The sequence below is a fragment of the Megascapheus bottae genome, chromosome 29, assembly GCF_031878675.1.
Source record: "Megascapheus bottae isolate mThoBot1 chromosome 29, mThoBot2.hap1, whole genome shotgun sequence".
Classification (NCBI taxonomy): domain Eukaryota; kingdom Metazoa; phylum Chordata; class Mammalia; order Rodentia; family Geomyidae; genus Megascapheus; species Megascapheus bottae.
The window spans coordinates 11,548,106-11,570,410 of NC_143537.1; the positions used below are offsets into that span (position 1 = coordinate 11,548,106).

The window sequence follows — 22,305 nt, forward strand, 5'->3', positions numbered from 1 at the left end:
TTTGAAAAAAATAGTAAAGGCCAAAGTACTCAGCTCATAATTTTAGCAGTCCAAGTTCAGTAATCTGAGTAAATTTTCCTCTGATGTAAAACAAAGAATAAAGGCAACACAGACAAACATTTTTCTCTGTAAAATATTAGTATTAGTTTCTTAATATACAAGACAGAAAAATATATATTTCTCATAAGTCAATTCCTACTGTGATATTTTGAAATCTGTTAACAGTTAGGATGGATGAAAATGTCTTTCCCTTTACATTACAGAATCTTGGTTCTCATTTGTATTTGTTTTTCTGTGACTCATTGTAGATATCAAAAAGATGGAGGCAATGATTACAATCGGTGAGGAAAATCCAGATGAATGTGTGTGTGAAGTAGAAAGCATGAATAGTAACACAGTGGAGGCAAGCGTGAGATTAGTACCAACCTTTAAGTTGAGTTCACAACAGAAGCCGGAGCTGGTGAGGAATAATCGGGATTCCTTAGAGCTGAAGACTGACAAGCTCATTGAGTGTCAGAGCATGCTTCTCTCCAGTAAGCCCGATGAGATGCATGCTGCATACAGGCCTGCTGTGTCTCCTGCAGTTGAACAATCCCTCAGATATTCTGAGCATTTCACTCAAAATGATCAAAGTCCAGATGAGCTGCAGTACTTGAAATATGGTGGAGAAAGGAAGGTATTAAACTCAGAAGCCACATTGTTTAGACATAATTGTGTTGATGGGGGAGAGCCCTCTCAAAACCATAATGAATACACAGAAGACTATGATAGGCCTGTTCTCCTTGTCCAGGAGATATACCAGGAAGGAAGGAAAACACCTGAAGGTACTGTATGTGGAAGAAGATTGTCCTTAAGACCTACAGTCACTGCACATGAGAAAATGTACTTAGAGGTCAATCCATGTGGTGAATGTGAGGATTCTTCAAGAAAGAAAATATTCATTACAAAATCTCAGAGCAAATATTCAGAGGTGCAATCCAATGAGTACAGCCAGTGTGCAAAATCTGTCTTACAGAAGTCACACCCAACTTCCCAAAGTCAAACACCCGCAGAAGAGAAACACTCTGGATATAAACGATGTAGGAAAATTTCCACCCAGGTGTCAGCTCTGAGTAGGCCCCAGAGAATTCTCTTAGAAAAGAAACCTTATGAATGCAACCAATGTGGAAAGACCTTGAAGAGGAAGTCATATCTTGTTGTGCATAATAGAATTCATACTGGTGAGAAACCTTATAAGTGTAGAGAATGTGAAAAGTCTTTCAGACACAAGTCAAACCTCTCTTGCCATCTTCGAACACACACAGGAGAGAAACCCTTTGAATGTAAGGAATGTAACCAATCCTTCAGATACAAGAAAGATTTTCAAAGGCACTGGAGAACACACACAGGAGAAAAACCCTTTGAATGTAAGGAATGTGACAAGTTCTTCACCCTGAAATCAGATCTCAACATACATAAAAGAAATCACACAAAAAAGAAAACTTATGAATGCAACAAATGTGGAAAGACCTTCATGAAGAAGTCACATCATGATGTGCATTATAGAATTCACACAGGCGAGAAACCTTATGAATGCAGCAAATGTGGAAAGTCTTTCAGACAAAAGTCAAACCTCTCTTCCCATATGGGAACACACACAGGAGAAAAACCCTTTGAATGTAAGGAATGTGACAAATCCTTCAGAGACAGGACAGATTTGCAAATACACTGGAGAACACACACAGGAGAGAAACCATTTGAATGTAAGGAATGTGACAAATCTTTCACCCAGAAATCATGTCTCAAGAGACATACAAGAATTCACACAGGAGAGAAACCTTATGAATGTGAACAGTGTGGAAAGGCCTTTATCCAGAACTCACATCTTAGTAGACATAGGAGAATTCACACACCTGAGATACTTTAGGAATAATAAATGTGGAAAATCTTTCAACTAGATAAGAACTCAGTTTGCAAGAGAGAACCCTAGAGAACCCCTAGATTATACAGGACAACTGTCTTTCAAGCAGAGGTCACACCTCTTTGCAATAGAAAAACCATATGGGATAGAAGCCTTTTGAATGCAGGAAGGCACAGCTCACAGCTCATTAAAATAGAAGAGAGAAATACAATGAATGAAATAAATGTGGAAAGTTTCTCCAGAAGATGTCATACCTTAGTTTTCATCAGAGAACACACACAGGAGAGAAACCATATGGATGTAAGAAATGTCAAAAGTTCTTCACCAAAAAAGTATAGCTCAGTGTTCCTAGAACACACACAGGAGACTGGGAGTTTAAACTAGTGGTAGAGTGCTTCCTTAGCATGCATGAAGACCCGGGTTTGATTCTTCCATGCCACATACACAGAAAATGCCGGAAGTTGTGGTATGGCTCAAGTGATAGACCTATCTAGCTTCAGGAAGCCCAAGGACAGTGTTTAGGCTTTGAGTTCAAGCCCCAGGATTGGCCAAAAAAGATAATTTCATATTTCTTCTCAGAAATAAGAGGTCTGGTCTATGAGTCTGATGTTAAAGTCATCTCCAAGATAGTTTGGGAATTGTTACATGTAATAGGGTGTCATGATTTGAGCATCTTTTTCTCGGCTCTTTCCCAAAGTTTCTCACTGTATTGTGTGGTCCATGCATTATAACTCAGATGACTTAGTATTTCCAGATTGGGTTTTAATAGAAGATGTGATGGAAGATACCACTTATTACAAATTGTGCACAGAAGGAACATCTGTCTCTCCATCTTTTGTCTGTAGGTACAGTAGAGAACATGGATGAACACACATTTGGGGATACATTTTCTTTGTGTATGTGGACAAATCTTACAGCTGGAACTCAGAGCCTAGGCACTGATCTTAAACATTTTTGCTGAAGACTAATGCTTTACCACTTGAGCCATAGCTCCTCTTCTGGTTTCTCTGGTGGGAAAATAAAGACAAACATAATTAAAATGGTCAACAACAGGTCATTGAATTTTGTAAGTGGTGAAGTAGCAGAAAAATGATGAGAAAATAGATTCATTTCTAACCCTTCTTGTGTTGAGGTATGTGCTTATTGGATAACTCGTGTCTCTTCTTCTCCTCCTGTCCTTTTTTTTTTTTTTTTAAATTCCTTTATATCCTTCCCTTCTGTCTGCCCCTGTATTTAAACTCAGGGTCACATTCATGCTAGTAATTATTGTACTAGATGAGCCACACACCCTGGTCTTTTTGTTTCACTTCTTTTTTTTACTAGGGTTTATGTTTATGCCCAAGCCAGTTTGCACAATAATCCTTCTTTATGTCCTTTCTGAGTAGCTGAGATCACAAGCAAAATGTACTGGGTACAACTGTTGAATGAGATGCAATGTTGTGAATTTTTGCCTGGATAGCCATAAATCAAAATACTCTGTATGTAATCCTAGATCTGTCTATAAAAGGTTGCAAATGTGAACAGCCATTCGTGACTTTAATTTCTAACTATTTAATTATTTGAAAAGTTAAATTTGGGGACAATGTATGCTTTTATTTTCATAATTTCAAATTTCAACCCCCCAAAGCCAAAACTTTAACATTTGATTTCCCCAAGATTAATTAAGCAGATAAGATTTTAAAATATCAATTAACTGTTTGGAAAAAGAAACAAAACTTCAAAGAATGTATCCTTACCAATGTAACTCTATATTTGACACGTTGAAAAAACTATCTTAATTCATACTCTTCTTTCTGGAGAATGTATTCCATGAATGGATCATGAAAGCGCCAAAGCTTATGACCATTTTGACCAAGAGGAGGAAAGGCCAACCTGTACACAAACCCACCAAGGCAAGTTATGGTGGCTGTACCAAACATTTGACCTGAAATGATTCCACTGTTAGGAAAGCTTAATTATAAAAAGGGGAAAAAAGCAGGGAAATAGGAAAAAGACATCAATATTCCAAAACTGTAGGATCAAAGAGTGGGTTAAAGATAGAATAATTTAGGCCGAGAGCATGGACTAGTGGTAGAGTGCTTGCCTAATGCACATGAAGACCCAGAGTTAAGTTGTGAATTCCACAAGCAGAAGAAAAGAAAGCCGGAAATTGTGCTGAGGTCAAGTGGCAGAGCACTAGCCTTGAATAAAATCCAAGGACAGTGCCCAGGCCCACAGTGCAAACCCAACACTGAAAAAATAAAAAAGAATAACATTTACAGTAGGTACTGGAACAAATATCTTTTAGTTTAAAGAAAGTACAAGAGCTGGGTGCTAGGGGCTCATGCCTATAATCATAGATACTCAGGAGGCTGAGATGTGAGGATGGCAGTTCAAAACCAGCCTAATCACAAAAGTCACTGAGGCTCTTATCTCTAATTAACCATCAGAAAACTGGAAAGTGGCACAGTGCCTCAAGTGGGAGAGTGCTAGGTGTGGGCCAAAGATCTCATGGATTTCATCCAGATCCAGTGTTCAAGCCCTAAACCTATCAGATAATGCTAATTAAATCTCAGAGGCTTTCAATAAATTCTATTTTATATATTTGAGAAATCAGAAGGTAGCCATTGAAATTTATCAATTGTCTTTTCACTCTTATAGCACTGGTGATTTCAGTCAATAAACTGAGTAGGGAAGATAGCCTCAACACAAGAGAAAGATAAATATTAAATGGTTTCTGTCTAAAAGGCAAGGTATTTTTCTTCCTGTGATTATTGGATGTTTTTAGTACAATCACTCATAGGAAGCAGTTTTGGAACAGGCCAGGGAGAATGACTGACCCCTTTTGAGTCAATGAGACTCAAATTAGAAATCACTCAAATTAGAAGCTCGCTGAAATAAGCCACTACATACATCTCTAGCCATTGATATAGAAAGTAGCAGCTGGTTGTCACCTACAGTTTTTAAAGAACATACATGAAGCAATTCTGGAATGACCTTCTTCTGCTGATGTGCTAAAGAGGATCTATTTCCATGTCCATGATTGGGTGAGGACACACAGCAGCAGCTCACCTGTGTGAAGGAAGCACAAAAGCGTTCACTCTCACAAACAACATGGAGTCAGTCAGTGATGAGTAAGGGTCTGAGTTATTAGTTGTAAATTAATTTCATTGTTCTTCGTTTGTGTGTGTCAGGAGTAGGGATTGAACCCAGGATTCTTGCTCTTCCTTGGCCTTTTCCCTTATGGATGATAGGCTGCAGGTTAAACATACTTGTACTTCTGGGTTTCTCACAGCTGAACTGGTATTTCCTGCCTGGACTGGCCTAGAATCCTGATCCTCAGATCTCAGCCTCCAGAGTAGCTAGGAGTACAGGCGAGAGCCACCGTGCCCAGCTCAGACATTTTTTGTTTAATCAGGTAAATATTACTTAAATCACAAAGGATGCTTCAGAGACTGCAGTCCTCTTACTTAAGCCTATGTAGATAGAATAATAGGCAAGGATCATAATGTTTCCTTTATTCATGGTAAAACTGCTAGAAAAAAGTATTTCATTTTTTTGTATTTAAAATTTTGTTCATGTATTTTTATTGTAATTAATAGAATGGTTACATTATATTCTCCAGATAAAGTATTTCATTTTTGTCTTTTTGGTTTTCCTGAACTTAGAGTTGTGAGCTCAGAGCCTGAGAGTGTCTTTTCTTGTTGTTTTGTTTTGGGGTTTTTGTGAGATTTTTTTTTTTTGTCAATGTTGGTGCTCTTATTTCTGGAAGCACAACTCACTCTCACTTCTGTCTTTTTAGTAGTTAAAGGTAAGTTTGAAATACTGCCCGACTTTGCTGCAATAGCAGTGAGCCTCAGACTCAGGCTGCTGAGTGACTGCTCCTTTATTTGATGGATAATTTAAGTGGATACAAATCTTATGGTTCTGAACTGTACCTGAAGTAGTAGAAGCCTCAGCAAACATGCTAGGCCTTGATAGGGAGGGAGGGAGGCAGGGAAAAAGGAAGAAAGGAAGGATATTTATTTTGGGGAGGCTCTAAGAATTCCTCTTTTAGAAGCATGGCCGAAGAAAAAAATGGCTTTTACCAGAAGGAAATTCATTGAGCCATTTGTGAATAATATAGAAGCTCACACTTTTTTTGTATGTGTGCCAGTCCTGGGCTTGAGCTCAGCACCTGAGCAGTGTCCTTGGACTTTCTCAAGGCTAGAGAGGCTCAGACATTTTACAGAAGGTTGGAATGAAACCCCTTTCATCTACATACACACAGAAATCTTGACTTAAGTTTATAATTCCTAGAAGCAAGGTGGATGGCATTGTATAAGTGGCAGTGTGGCTCAAGTGGTAGGGGACTAGCCTTGAGCTAAAGAGCTCAGGGACAGTGCCCAAGCCCCAGGGTCTTGCTGTTCCACATCGCTCCCCCATCCTGCCCCCCAAAAAACAAAGACAAAAAAAGCAAAACTTGGTGCAAACTCTGTGTTAGGGCCTGGTCTTTGTGACAGAAGTCCAGCAGTCCTGGGCTTGAACTCAGGACCTGATCTCTGTCCTTGGCCTTTCTGTAGGGTAGAGCTTTATCACTTGAGTTACAGCACCACTTCTGGCTTTTCTATGAATATGGTAGTGCAGAATTGCACCAGAGCTGTGATGCACGCTAGGCAAGCATTCTACCACTAGGCCAAAGTCCTGGCCCAGCAGCCTGCTTTTTAATAAGGACCCCAGATATAAATTCCTAAATTGTGGCTTCTCTATATTGGGCTAATCTCTTGGTCCTATCACATCATTATTATAGGAAAGGCAAGTAAAGCACAGCAAATGCTCCCAGTCTGTGCTCAAGGTCTGAGTTCAAGTCTCAGGCCTAAAAGCAAAGAGGGAGGGATGGGGACTTTAAATAAAAGGCAAAATTGAGAAACAACCAAAATAACAAAAAGCTCAAGGTTTCATGAATAGGCCGGGCATGGTGGCTTATGCCTGTCATCCTAGCTTCTCAGGAGTCTGAGATGTGAGGATCAAGGTTCAAAGCCAGCCTGGGCACAAAAGGACCTGAGACTCTTATCTCCAATTAACCTCTAGAAAACTGGAAGTGGGTCTGGGGCTCCAAGGATAGTGTGGTAGCCTTGCGCCAGAGAGCTTGGGACAGGGCTCAGGCCTAGAATTCAAGTCCCATTATCCCCCCCAAATAAGAAGTCACAAAATTTGCTGACTCAAAAAAAAAAAAAGAAAGAAAGAAAAAAAGAAAAAGGGCAAGGGTCCTTTCTTACTGTGGAATGGCACCTCACTACTCAGATAGTAGAAATGTGGTGCCCTCCAGCATGGGACGAGGGGATTTGACTCATAGAGACGGGCACTAAAGGTACCCAATAATGTTAAACCAAACTGCCCTCTGACAACAAAGGAAAGGGAGGAAGTTTCCTGGCAGGCTGAGGAGGTAGGGTGAGAGAGGAATTCTGGTAACTCCACCTGGTTAAGCTGCTCTTGTAATCTGAGCTGTTATCAGGGAATTTACAGCCCCTGAGTTGAGTCAAGTACTCCTTTTTCCTGAAGATGGGCAATGCCTATAGGAGATGGATTTGGAGGGAAGTCAAGAAAGGGGTCCCTTCACAAACAAGCTGGTTCACAGAATTGACATTTGCAGTGCCCAGGCCCTGAGTTCAAGCCCAACACAGGGGAGTAAAAAAAAAATAGCACATAGAGTAGGTACTGGAACAAACAAACATCGTTTCAAGAAAGAACCAGAGCTGGGTGCCAGTGGCTCATGCCTGTAATCCTAGGTACTCACGAGGCTGAGATGTGAGGATTGCAGTTCAAGGCCAGCCTGGGCACAAAAGTCAGTGAGGCTTTTATCTCCAATTAGCCACCTGAAAACTGGAAAGTGGTACAGTGACTCAAATGGGAGAGTGGTAGCCTTGGGCCGAAGAACTCAGGGCCAGTGCCCAGATCCAATATTCAAGCCCAACAACCAACCAAAGAATAAAGAAAGAAAGAAAGAAAGGCAAGAAATTAAACCTCAGAGGCATTCAATAAATTCTGTGTCATCTACCTGAGAAATCAAAACCTAGCCATTGAAATTTATCAGTTGTCCTTTCACTCTGTTCTAGCACTGGTGATTTCACTCAGTAATCTGAGTGAAAGGTAAATATTACATGGTTTCTGTGTAAAGGGCAAAATATTCTCCTTCCTGTGATTAGTTGATGTTTTTAGTACAATCATTCATAGGAAGCAGGTTTGGAACATGCCATGGATTATGACTGACCCTTTATGATCCCACTCAAATTAGAAATCACTGTTCTATGAAGCTCGCTGGCTGAAATATACCACTTCTTTTTTTTCATATATTTTTATTGTAATTAATAGAAGGGTTACATTATATTCACCAGATAGACGGTACATTAATTCAAATACATTGATACTCTTTTTCATGTCTTGGTCCCTATTTCCCTCCACCCACCCTCACCCTTCATCTTGTTTTCCCCCCTTCACTATTCAATTTCAAATAACCAAATACAAATATATCCAATATATAAGCTAACAAAGTGAGATACTATAACAATATGAGATAACCAAGGGACAGCAAAAGAGATGAGAGATAACATAGAACATTAAGGACAACAATCACTCATTATATGGCTTTTGTTTCTATATCCTAGAGGTCCTTTCATTTAGTGTCCTACTATATGGCCTTATGTATCTAGGTTTTGCTCTATAGCAAATCTCTGCTATGAGAGCCCAGGTTTCTACTGATTATGACAAATGAGGGAAACCATTGAGCCTAAGTTCCTTTGAGTCTGGCTTACTTCACTTAATATGATTTTTTCTAAGTCTTTCCATTTCCTAACAAATGGGGCAATGTCATTCTTTCTGACAGCAGCATAAAATTCCATTGTGTACAAATACCACATCTTGTTGATCCACTCATCAACTGAGGGACATCTGGGTTGGTTCCATATCTTTGCTATGGAAAATAGTGCTGCAATGAACATCGTTGTACTAGTGCATTTAGTATGTCCCTGTTTCTGTACAGTTGGGTAAATGCCTAGAAGTGGAATTGCTGGGTCATAGGGGAGTTCTATGTTTAGTTTTCTGAGGAACTGCCATACTGCTTTCCATAGTGGTTGAATGACTTAAAGACGTAAAGAGAGTCTTCTCTGAAGAAGAAATTAAAATGTCCTATAGACACATGAAGAAATGCTCAACATCTCTGGTCATAAAAGAAATGCAAATCAAAACAACTCTAGATTCCACCTCACTCCAGTTAGAATGGCCAGGATCAGGAAAACGAATAACAACAGATGCTGGAGGAGATGTGGCCAGGAGGGATCAACAAACCACTTCTTACATCTCCAGCCATTGATGTAGGAAGTAACAGCTGGTGGTCACCTTCAGTTTTTAAAGAACATACATTAAACAATTCTGGAATGACCTTCTTCTTGTGCTAATGTGCTAAAGAGGATCTATTTCCATGTCCATGATTGGGTGAGGACACACAGCAGCAGGTCACCTGTGTGAAGGAAGCACAAAAGCATTCACTCTCTCACAAGCAACATGGAATCAGTTATTGATGAGTAAGGGTCTGAGTTATTAATTGTACAATAATTTCATTGCTCCTAGTTTATATGTGTGTCAGGAGTAGGGATTGAACCCAGGATTCTTGCACTTCTTTAGCCTTTTCCATAGGCTGCCTGTTAACCATACCTCTACTTCTGGGTTTCTCGCTGCTGAAATGCGGACAAGTCTCAATGGTATTTCCTGACTGGACTGGCCTGGCATCTTCAGATATCTGCCTTCAGAGTAGCTAGGATTACAGGGGTGAGCCACCGTGCCCAGCTCAGACATTTTTTTTTTAAATCAGATAAATATTACTTAAACCTCAGTGGATGCTTCAGACTGCAGTCCTCTACTTAAGCCTGTGTAGCTAGAATAATAGGCAAGGATTATAATATTTCCTTTATTCAAGGAAAATCTGCTGGAAAAAAGTATTTCATTTTTGTTTTTTTTTTTTGTTTTTTTCTGAACTTGCTCAAAGCGTGAGAGTGTGTTTTTGTTTTTGTTTTTGTTTTTGTTTGTTTTACGGTAGCCAATCACGTTAAACCAAACGCGCACACAGCTCTCTCATTGGTCCACTTTCATGCCAGGTAGAAAACACAGTAACACATAGAACCGTCCCAGGCAGGCAGCCAATAGTTTGACACTCTGTCATCATCTAGGCCGCCAATGACTGCGATGCAAGCATACAAAATGAACCTATCAAGGTGAGGGCTACCACTTACCCAATCAAGCAGAAATAGTAGCTAAATGATTACCAGTCATCTCTTCCCATGACCTTCTCTTCCATCAGAACTGGTGGAGACTAGTACAAGAAACTCTACATGTGACTGATAAAAATCTCTATTAAGAGACTTCCCCTTTCCTCCATAGCCAAGGACAAGCGGCCTTAGGCCATGCTCCTTAGCTTTTCTCCAGCCCCATTTCTAGGTTCCCATCATGATTTCAACACTATTTCTCCATGCTGGATCTTTCACATTCTGCCAGGACCTCATGGGGGGAATAACTCACAACTCACACAGCTCTTATATTTGCTACGTGGATCCCCACATTCCTTGATCCTGCCTGCAAACAAGCTGGTTCACAGAACTGACATTTGCAGTTTCAGAAACAGGGGTGGGGCCAGCAGAGGCCACATCCCCCAATTTGGGGGAAAGGCTGAGGGTCTAAAAAACAGCAATAAACACACACACAGACATACACACACACACACACACACACACACAAACAAACTATATCTAAAACTGGGTTCTTACAATAACTTTTAAGGTATTTTATGTCAGTGTGAACATTAGAGCAGTGGAAACTTAACCAGGAATTAGTTTAGGGCCAACAAATATCTTTTCAAAGGGACAGGGAAGATACTCAAAACTTGAAGGGGAAACAGAGACATACTTTACACTCTAGCAGAATGAATCTGTGAAAAGAAAACCAAAACCAATGTAGTCTCATAACCTCAATGCCATTATTACATCTAGGAATTAAAAAGTCAAAGCCAGGGGCAGTGGATCACCTGTAATCCTAACTACTCAGAAGGTTGAGATCTGAGGACTGCGGTTCAAAGTCAGCCCAGGCATTCAAATCCTTGAGACTCTTATCTCCAATTAACCCCCACAACAGGGGAAGTGGTGCTGTGGCAGCAAAGGCTGGGCGGTAGCCTGGAGCTGAACAGCTTAGGACAACACTGAGGCCCAGAGTTCAGACCTACAAGTGACAAAAATATTAAAAAGCCAACTTATCTTGTCTGTTGGCTATGTAGAATTTCATTGTGTATATATACCACATTTTCTGTATCCATTCATCTGCAGTAGGGCATCTGGATTGTTTCCATCACCTGGCTACTGTGAATAGTGCAGAGAGAAACACAGCTGAGCAGGTGTCCTTATCACATCTTGGGATATGCTGTTCAGGATAGATGCCCAGAAGTGGTATGGCAGGATCATAGGGAAGATCAATTTTCAGTTCTTTAAGAAACCTCCACACTGCTTTCCAGAGTGGCTCAACTAGTTTACAGTCCCACCAGCAGTGCAGTAGGGTTCCTTTTTCTCCAAGATCTGCCAGCAACTGTCATTGTCTGAGTTCAAAATCTTGGCTATTCTTGTTGGAGTAAGGTGGTATCTTAGGGTTGTTTTAATTTGCATTTCCTTTATGACCATAGATGATGAACATTTTCTCATATGCTTTTCTGCCATTTTAATAACTTCTTTTGATAAGTCTCTCTTTAGCTCCATTGCCCATATAGTGAATGGTTTGTTGGATTTGGAGGGGATTAGTTTGTTGAGTTCCCTGTAGATAGTGGATATTAAGCATTTGTCAGATGCATTATTGGTAAATATCTTTTCCCAGTTGGTTGATTGTCTGTCTACTTTTGTGGCTATACTTTTATCTGTGAAGAAACTTTTGATTTTTAGGTAGTCCCATTTATCCAGTCTGTCTCCAATCTGTTGTGATCCTGGGATTCTGGTCAGGAATCTTTATCCTGTGCCTATGAGTTCCAGTGTCTCTCCTATTGTATCATGTAGCAGTCTCACAGTTTCTGGTCTGACATTGAGGTCTCTGATCCACTTTGAGTTAATGCTTGTGCATGGTGAAAGGCTAGAGTCATTTTTTAGTTATTTGCATGCGGTTGTCCCGGGAAATGGATAAATCTAGAGTGAATCCTGTTGAGTGGGACAAGTCAAGACCAAGGGACCAATATGCAACTGGTATCTTTAATATGTGGCTATTAGATCCAAACAGTACAAGAGTGAGGACTCAATATTTGCACACCAAATGCTATGGATATGGTATTGGAAATATAAACACAACGACATAGACATAAAAACCTATGACTCCATAGACATAATGTTTTATTATATAGATTAATATGTATCTATGATCTACAAACCCTTAGCCTAATTTTGATTATGTTCTAAAAACTAAGTGCTATTGATTATATATAGAGATTCCTTTTGAATACTTGTTTGTTAATGCGATGTAACAATCAATGTTAATAAATACTTTAATAAAAAATAAATTTAAACAGGAGCGAACTTATCTAGGGCTCCCCATACATTTTCATTTTCTGCTTGTTCTTAAAATGCTTCAAGAGGCAAACAGTAACTTGAAGGAAAAAGTCACCACAGTTCCCAGATCGGAAGAGAAACTTTCCAGTATCTTCAGCCACACCTGGGACCTAGGTTCTGACAGTGGTGGATCCTCCGAAAGGAGCCCACTTCCTGCGAGGTGCCGCCGTGCATTGTGGGAGTTGTAGTTTTACCGCAGAGCAGAGCCCTTGGTGGTGGAGGAAGTTAGTTTTGGGGCGGACTGGGAAGGCGGAAGATCCTTTTTGCGCCTGTGCATTCCCGCCCACAGCTTGGGGTTTTCCCTTTGAAAATCCGCGCGTGTGCCTCTTCTCCTTCCTGCTGGATTCCTCAGAAGACTACCTTGGCGTTCTGTAGGTTGGAGTCCCCGAGGCAGGCGCCCAGCTGTACTTTGAAGGCATCTCAGGTGTGGAGCCCATGTCAGGTGGGGAGCCGGGGCTGGGGCACGGGAGCAGAGTCGACCTCCACGTGTTCCTCCACTCGGGGTTCATGAGTGTCGCTGCCATCAGCTCTCGGGTCTCCTCCAGGTGCCAGAAACTGGCTCTGGACGCCGGGAGAGCAAGCTGGGCCCTGCAGAGCAGGAGAAGCAGGAGCTGTGCATTTCCCTCCATGACTGAGAGAGAGTGCTGTGTCAGCCATGGATGTTATCACTGTGCCCAGCTGGAGGACGAGCCAGGGCATGACTGTGGTGGAATTGTGGAAGGTCTTAGGACAGTGAGCTGGGATTGGGGTTCTGTGTTGTTTCTCAAGACATGTTTGCTCTGCTCCTGCTTTGTTGGCCTTCTTAGCTGGCCTGGCTTGAGTTCATGCAGGTGTGCACACGTCCTTGTGTCTGGAGTCATTGTTCATGGGATATTGGAGTAGTGTGTGCTGGTGCTGTGGTTTTAGGAATGGAGCCTAGCGATGTTTGAAAGACACCCTGTGACCAGGAGTCTCCCTCCTAAAGGACAGACTTCACCCACTCTGACTTCACAACTCTGACCTACAGAGCAGAGGAGAAAAGCACAGGAAGACGAAGACGGTTTTAGCTTTCTTTCCCTTAAGGAATCATTGGTTCTACTTCTGCAGAGCACAAAATGGACGTGGTAGTCTTTCTTCCAACATTCAGTCACTTGGTGATTTTGGAAGGTTTAGACCAACTTTCAGGCGGGGAGAGGAGCTGGGCCGAGGAATAAGCTGGAACCTAGTTATTAGAGGGGAACAGGAGACAAATTAAAGGATCTGTCTAGGCACTACTCCCTAATCCCATTCTCACTAATTTATTCAGCCTACTCCCACAGTCATTTCTAGTACATGATCTTTCAAATTTAATTCCAAATATCCCATCTGTGGATTTGGTGATCCTAGCTGTTATATATTGGTTCTTGCTGGCATTTCAGGAAATGTCAGTCCGAGATCTTTGTCCTTTTAAGAAAAATTACAGAAGAAACTTCGAGGTAATGTATCTTGCTGAAGGTTTCATAATTTGTAGATTGTACATATACTGAAGGTTTAGCTAGTATTCTCCATGTTTGACAATCTGCTCTAAGAAGTATTACTTCACATAAGACCTTTCTGGGAATTGAAGTTAATGGGACATAGCACTCTGTGAAACTACCTTTTTGTGTGTGTGTGTGGGTTGTGAGGCTTTAACTCGGTCTGGGTTTGGTCCCTCTTCAGCTCAAGGCATCCTCCTTACTCCTGGCCCTCGCTGTTGTCTCTGAGCTTTTTAGCTCAAGACTACCACCCTATAGCCAAGCCCCACTCCTGTTTTCTAGAGGTTAATTGCAGATAAGAGTCTCAGTTCCTTTTGTGCCCAAGTTGACTTTGAACCTTCATCCTCAGATCTCAGCCATCAAAGTAGGTATGCCTACTGGGTATGAGCCACCTTGTCTGGCTCTGTTAAAATATCTTATGGAAGGATGTTTATGCTGGGTGTTTATTTTCCCCTGGGGGGGGGTATGTAGCGGGGGAGAGGGGGCCAGCAGGGTGGTTGTGGGGCTTGAACTCTGTGCCTGGGGGCTCATCCTGTTCTTTTCATCTCTGGACTATTGCTCTGACCAGATTCTCTGGATTTTTCTGCCTGCTGGCTTTGAACTGTGAACTGTGATTCTCAGATCTCAGTTTCCTGAGTAGCTAGGATGATGAGTGTGAGCTACCAGCTCATGGCTTGATCCTGTTGGTTTGTTTGTTTCTTTGGTTCCTGGTGCTGGAAATCTGTCCTGTGCTATCACTGGGCTCTTGAGCTCTGGGCTACTGCTCTAGAAAGTGGAGCAACAATATTCTGGTGGTTAATTGGAGATGAGCATCTCACAGGACTCTTTGCCTGAGCTGGCTTGGTCCTGTTTTTATCCTCTGCACTTGATATGGCTTTTGCAACTTAAAATGTTACTCACATGGATATTCACCATTTTAATTGTCTGCCTCTTTAACATCCCTTAAATGTAGAGACTGCCTAAATCTGTATTGCGAAACAATTGTTGAAATATAATTCATGATCCAATGCCTGTTTTTGTGTTCTTCTAATCTTGATCTTTGAGCTCATAGTCTGGGCACTAACCATGAGCTTGTTTGCTCAAGAGTAATGTGCAGAAACACTTAAAGCACATCTTCAATTCCAGTTATTTTTGGTATTTTATTGGAGATCAGAGTTTCCCACACCTGTCCCTGCTGGCTACAATCTGCCACTTCCGTGTTTCTGGTGATTAATAGCAAGTAAAAGTCTCATAGACATTAGCTCCTGGCCTGGCTGTGAACCACAGTTCTCAGATCTTAGTCTCCAGAGTAGGTAGGATTATAGCCCTGAGCCACCAGAGCATAGGTATAATACTCTCTAATAAAATGCATGTTGTATTACTAATAAGCAATATGAAATAGAAAACTTTAAATTAATAAGGGATGTCCAGTCACTAATATGTATGGGGTATTCCCAATTCCCAAACAAAAAGAAAATAGCCCACCCTGAAATCTATAACACTCTTGATCTCATGCATTGTGATATGGGCATTAGGATATTGTAAATTCTTTTTTGAATTTCTTTTTTTTTTTTTTTTTTTTTTTTGAGCCAGGGATCTCTCCCTGAGCTTTTCAGCTCAAAGCTAGTTACTGCCCTACCCAAGAGCCAAGCCCTGCTCCCCATTTTCTGGAGGTTAACTGGAGATAAGAGTCTCAGATCCTTTTGTGCCCAGGCTGGCTTTGAACCTTGATGCTCTGATTGTTTTCCTTAATGTACTATGTTATCTCTCATCTCTTTTACTGTCCCTTCCTTATCTCATATTGTTACAGTATCTCACTTCATTATCTGATATATTAGATATATTTGTATTTGGTTATTTGAAATTGGATAGGGAAGGGGGGAAAATAAGATGAGGGGTGGAGGAGGTGGGAAATGGGGACCAAGACATGAGAAAGGGTATCAATATATGTGAATTAATGCACCTTCTACCTGGCAAATATAACGTTACCCTTCTATTAATTACAATAAAAAATATGTGAAAAAAAAAAAAAAAAGAGTCTCAGGTCCTTTTGTGCCCGGGCTGGCCTTGATCCTTGATCCTCTGATCTCAGCCTCCTGAGTAGGTAGCATTACAGATGTGAGCCACCGGCACCCGGCTTTTTAAAATTGTTTTTAAGGTAAGAAAACATTCTTCTGATGTACAAAAACACAATAAGGAAGTGCAAACATTGCTTTTAAATGATTTATATGGTCTTTCCTAGCAAAAACAGCCTCACTTACAGTCTAAAGAGTAGATTTTAATTTTTTGTATATGTCTTTATAAAATCCATGTTATTTTACATTAAGGAATTTTCAGATGGGCGTGGTTACTTATGCTTGTAGTTCTAGCTTCTCTGGAGGCTGAGATCTGAGAATTGTGGTTCAAAGCTAGCTAGGCACTAAGGTCTTTCAGACTCTTACCTACAGTTAAGCAGCAGACACCTGGAAGTGGCATTCTTTGTTTCCAGGGGCAGGGTGGTAGCCTGGAGCTGAGGAGCCCAGGGACAACACCCAGGCCCAGAACTTCCATTCTACATGATTGTGTAAAAAAAACAAAACAGAACTGTATAATGCATTTTCTGATTTTTTTTTTTTTTTTTTGCCAGTCCTGGGCTTGAGCTCAGGGCCTGAGCATTGTCCTTGGACTTTCTCAAGGCTAGAGCTCTACCACTTGAGCCTCAGCACCATTTCTGGCTTTTTTCTATGTATGTGGTACCGAGGAATCGAACCCGGGTCTTCATGCATGCTAGGCAAGCACTTTAACCACTAGGCCAAACTCCCGGCCCCTGCGTTTTCTGTTTAATAAATCAACCTGCAATACATGTAGAAACACATCTGTTTAATTTTTTAAAAATAGTGTGGATCTGCCTTTTGGAGAATTCTCAGCTTGGTATTTTGTATAAATATTTTTTTAAAGTAATGTTAGACTATATAAGCTGGCAACGTGGCTCAGGCTTGTAATCCTAGCTACTCAGGAGGCTGAGATCTGAGCATCAAGGTTCAAAGCCAGCCTGAGCAGAAATGACTTGAGAAAAGACTATAATCTTCTGGTTATTTGGCTCAGGATGTATGAGTTGGATTGAGACACGCCTTTGATTGGTATTTTCTGTCGCATCTTTATTAGGCCCTGTGTCTCCAGCAGGCTAGCAACGTTCTTCACTTGACTGTTTAGGAAAGTCAGCATGAAGGACTTGCATCATCTTTACTGATGGCCCTTTGACAAAAGCAGGTTAACTGACAAATTGCCAATCATTGCACAAGGGTACTCTGAGTCATTGAATATAGGGAAATGTGCCATATGATAGCCATTATTGAAACATAACACAAGACTTACATATCAGATTCACTTCTCCAGTATAAATTTGAGTGAAAAGTACTGAGTTACAAATGCATGTTTCTTGTATTTAGTGTGCAAATGAATGAGGTAGTACACAAATGATCCGTGCAGTCCTTGGATACCTTTGAATTTCTAAAAAAAATGTTCAAAAATGCCTCAGTGTATTTCAGTAAAACTAGTTTTAATGAAGGTTTGATTTTCTTTTAGTTTCAATTAGTTAACTCCTTTATGTAGGAACATTTGTTTTCTTTTGCTTTGTGCCAGTTCTAGACTTGAACTCAGGCCATGGACAGTGTCCTTGAGTTTTTTCAAGGCTACAGCTGTACCACATGAGCCACAGCACCGCTTGTGGCTTTTTTCTGTGCATGTTGCATCACGGAATCAAACCTGGGGCTTCATGCATGCCAGGTGATGAGCACTGTACCACGAGGCCACACTCCCCACCCAGGCAAACATTAGCTTTTATGAATTCTGTATATCTATTAATCTAGAAATGAGGAGTCTATAGAAGGCTATATGCTTCTCCAGCCTAAATTGTCTCTGTTGTGCAGGAAAAAAATGGGGCAATACCATAGAGACTCTTTCCTAACCACCTCATTTGCTTTTTCTCCCAGCCATTCTTGCAGAATCTTCTGTTCATTGTCAAAAGCAAGAAAAAATGAGAAGATCTGTGGTGAGTTGCTTTTTATTTCTCTGGGTTGTACCTTCCATTTTGTGAACCTAAGGGGGTTGAAGATTTAAAAATATAAAGAGATAAAGATGGTATTAGATTGAACAGATTATAAAATCTTTCATTCTGTGTACATTGAGTGCTAATTTTCTTCAGGTTGTTCTTAATTTTTCTGATGTAAGAAAAAGTAGCCTAGCCACACTTGTCATGTGATTCAGTGACAATGGGGAAGTGACTTCACATGGAATGTTTACTAGCAGATAGTGAGACATCACATCCCCATGAGTAACATAAATAAATGTAGCTTAATGAAATACTAGTGGAGAAGCTGAAATAGTGTGTCCACACACAACTTCAAGTGTGCTGGAGGAGAGGTAAAGCTGCACGTATACAACTTCCTCTCCATATATGCTTCTTGGACAGTTTTCTGGTTTGTGTCTTACATGAAAATTAGGCTACATGTGTCCCTTTTTATTTTTTGTATTCTTAATCCCTCTTCCTTTCTTTTGTTTCTTCCTTCTTTCCTTTTCTTTTCTTGTTTTCAGGCCAATCCTGGGTCTTGGACTGGGGCCTCAGCTCTGTCCTTGGGCTTTCGTCAAGGCTAGCACTCTACCACTTGAGCCACAGCACCACTTCTGGCATTTTTGTGTATGGCATACTGTCTGAGGAATCCAATCTGGGTCTTCCTCCATGCTAGGCAAGCACTTTACCACTAGGCTATGCTTCTGGTCCCACCTCTGTCATATGTCTCACCTTTTTCTTTTCTTCAAATGATCTTTTGGCTTCATTTTGTGCAGTTTTTTCTGTGTATGTGATATTGAGGAATTGAACTCAGTTCTTTGTGCATGCTCAGTAGGAAAGCATTTTACCAGTAGGCCAAACTCCCTGCCGGAAACTAGTTTTCCTTATTGATCAGTTTTCCTTTGGCTCATAGAATTGACATTTTCTTTCTTTCTTACCTTTTTTTTTTTGCCATTCCTGAGGATGTGGTACTGGTGAATCGAACCTGGGTTTTTGTGTATGCTAGTCAGACACTCTTACCACTAGGCCAAACCCCAGGCAGAATTGACATTTTTTTTTTACATTTATTTATTTATTTATTTATTTATTTATTCATTCATTTATTTTGCCAGTCCTAGGCCTGAGATCAGGGCCTGAGCACTATCCTTGCACTTTCTCAAGGCTAGAGCTTTTTTTTTCTATGTATGTGGTACCGAGGTATCGAACCTGGGCCTAAGTGCATATGAGGCAAGGACTTTACCACTAGGCCAAACTACCAGCCCTGTGTTTTATTTTTTGTGGGTCATGGGACTTGAACTAAACCTGGGTACTGTCCCTGAACTTATCAGCTCAAGCCTTAAATCCTACTCCTGGGCTTGGGCATTGTCCCAGAGCTCTTCAGCTAGAGGCCACTGCCCTACCCTGGAGCCAATCCACTTACTGTTTTCTTGAGGTTAATTGGAGATGAAAGACTCTGGTCCTTTTGTGACAGGGCTGGCTCTGGACCTTGATCTCAGATCTCAGCCTCCTGAGTTGCTAGGTTTACAGGCGGGAGCCACTGGGCCTGGCCAGAATTGACATTTTTGTTACCCAATATATAGGAAAATTGTTGCAAATTATAAACTGAGACACTTCTACAGGATTCCAGAGCCAAAGGAAACAAACAAACAAACAAACAAACAAACAAAAAACAACAAGAAGACATAAAAAAATAGAGACGTAAAACAGAAATTCGGCTTACCAAGTTTGACTAGCATTTGGGCCTAGAGTCCCAGCAAGCAAGCATATTTAGTTCACAAAGGGAAGGTTACAATGGATACATGAAAAAAAATAAAGCACCTATATTAATATTATAATCAGAGCCAAAACAGAGTTTGTAAGAGGCTTTTAAAACAGGAGACTATAGCCCAGACAAATTCCAGCCATGAAATCCTCCTTAGTCTTCAAGGTCAATAGCGTCCAAAGGTTCAGTTCCCAGCCTTCCCAGCACTAAGGAAGAGAGGTGTGATCTGAGTCTCTGAACACTCTCCAGAGTTGCTGTTTAAACACTTCATGGCCAGCTCTCAGTATTTTGCATGCTGGAAAGGTGGAGCTCTAAACCCTCAACTTCAGGGTTCCTTTTATTGTTTGTGTTTCCTTTTTTCTTTTCTTTCTTTTTTTTTTTTTTTTTTTTTTTTTTTTGCCATTTCTGGGCTTGAGCTCAGGGTCTGAGCACTGTCCTGGGCCTGAGCACTGTCCTTGGACTTTCTCAAGGCTAGAGCTCTACCACATGAGTCTGAGCAATACTTCCGACTTTTTATTACATATGTGGTACTGAGGAATTGAACCCATGTGTTCGTGCATTCTAGGCAAGCACTCTACCACTAGGCCAAACTCGGGGCCCCAGAGTTCCTTTTAAGCATGTCTTTTGAGACTTTGCTTTTTACCATGCAACTTTTATTATGCACATGTTTGATGTATTCGTTATTATAAATGGTCTGTAGCTGTGGTCATACAATTTGTACTGATGTTTATTTCCTTTCATATTCCCACCATTTGTATTTTTCCGTATGGACTTTTGCTTAGGATATCTTTGTACTTGTTTTTTGTATATTTACTATAGATCTCTTTTGCCTGATTATTAAGATAATAATAGTTCAAAGACTGCCTGTTTAGTACAGATGCCAAAGCTTTTAAAATATATTGGTTCCATTGCTCTGTGCATCTGTGCAATTCACAAATACGCAGGGCCTAGTATATTCCTTTGAAAAGGCTATTTATTATGTAGTAGCTATAATCTAGTCTGATAGTTTGACTGTTTCCTTCATAGAGAATTAACTAGAAATGTTATGTATTTATTTATTGTTTTGCCTCTCCTGGGCTTGAGCTCAGGGTCTGAGCGCTTTCCTTGGACTTTTTCAAGGCTGGAGCTCTACCACTTGACCCTCACCACCACTTTGGCTCTTTTCTATGTATGTGGTACCGTGGAATCGAATCTGGGTCTTCGTGCATGCTAGGCAAGCACTCTACTACCATTAGGCCAAACTTCTAGTCCTACTAGAAATTTTATGTACAGAACAAGGCCATCCTCAGGCTAATGCCTAGAGCTTCAGAAGAAGTTAAGCATGCACAAAATACTGTTGTTATTCTATAGAACTGCAAGTAAATAAATGTCCTGCCCAGTCTTATTCTTGGTCATGGCAGAAATAGGAAATTTACATGATGACTGTGCTTCACTGTATTATTACTGTAAGAGTGTGCAATATTCTCACAGTGCCAGTATATGACATCATCCAATATAGTTACTTTTCAATGAAATAATTCCATTTATAACGTGAATCTATTGCCTGTTTTTTTGTTGACTAATTATTTGAACTCAGGGCCTCATGTTTAGCAAGTATATACAATATTAATGAATCTGTATCACCAATCCATGTACAATATTAATGAATCTATATCACTAATCTGTATACTTTGTTTTTAATACACTTAGGTATTTATATATTGAATCTTCACGCACTATGAATCATGAATATGGTGTTATAAGTTTACCTTCTACATAAAATATATTGTCTGTACATTCCTTTATAATTACCTAAACATAAACTATTTTAATTGCCTTGTCTTGGGAATATGACTATGTTGGCATGGTTTGTTATTTTTCTGAAGCATGATCAATTAAAATTTAGAGGAGCTATTAGTGAATGATCTTATCCTGAAATTATCAATGTACGTTTTTTTGTTTTTTTTTTTTTGCCAGTCCTGGGTTTAAAACTCAGGTCCTGGGCACTGTCCTTGGGCTTTCTCAAGCCTAGCACTCTACCAATCGTGGTACCAAGAATTTGAACTGCGGGCTTCATGCATTCTAGGCAAGCACTCTACCATGATGTTACACTCCTGGTCCATGAGCTGCATTCTTTTTTTTAAAATTTCCATTAGCTACATTCTTGAGTATTGTCATTCACTTAAACATTCCCTTGGACATTCTACTTGTCACAGATGTCTTAATGGCATATGTATTCCAAGTGATGTCCTGAATGTGTTCTGATTGCTTATGTGAGCTCTTTATAAAAGACCAAATTAGTTTATTCACTGAGGAAGAATATGAAAATATGGAAAAATAATTTGTTTACTTCATGGTTACCCTGAGAAGTAGTAAAGTTTATCATGTTAAGCTAAGAACAGTCTTTCAAAAACTTATGTATAATTAATTTTATCTTTCCAGGTTATTAGCTCCTTACAAGTTACTTTGTCTCTAATGCTAGCAGCAGAAACTTTGTATTACTAATTACTAAGTTAATATAGAGACAAATATTTCTTTTAATTTGTCTGTATCTTACTGTA

At 40.3% G+C, this 22,305-nt stretch overlaps 1 protein-coding gene across 1 annotated transcript; it reads left to right on the plus strand.

Annotated features, from left to right (window-relative positions):
• The first annotated feature begins 252 nt into the window (after positions 1-252).
• On the plus strand, positions 253-3,088 carry LOC150044754 (uncharacterized). The gene is given in 2 exon segments (XM_090321255.1): positions 253-1,896; positions 1,898-3,088. Coding segments are annotated over 2 exon segments (1,617 nt in total). The 5' UTR covers positions 253-319; the 3' UTR covers positions 1,938-3,088.
• Positions 3,089-22,305: the final 19,217 nt, after the last annotated feature.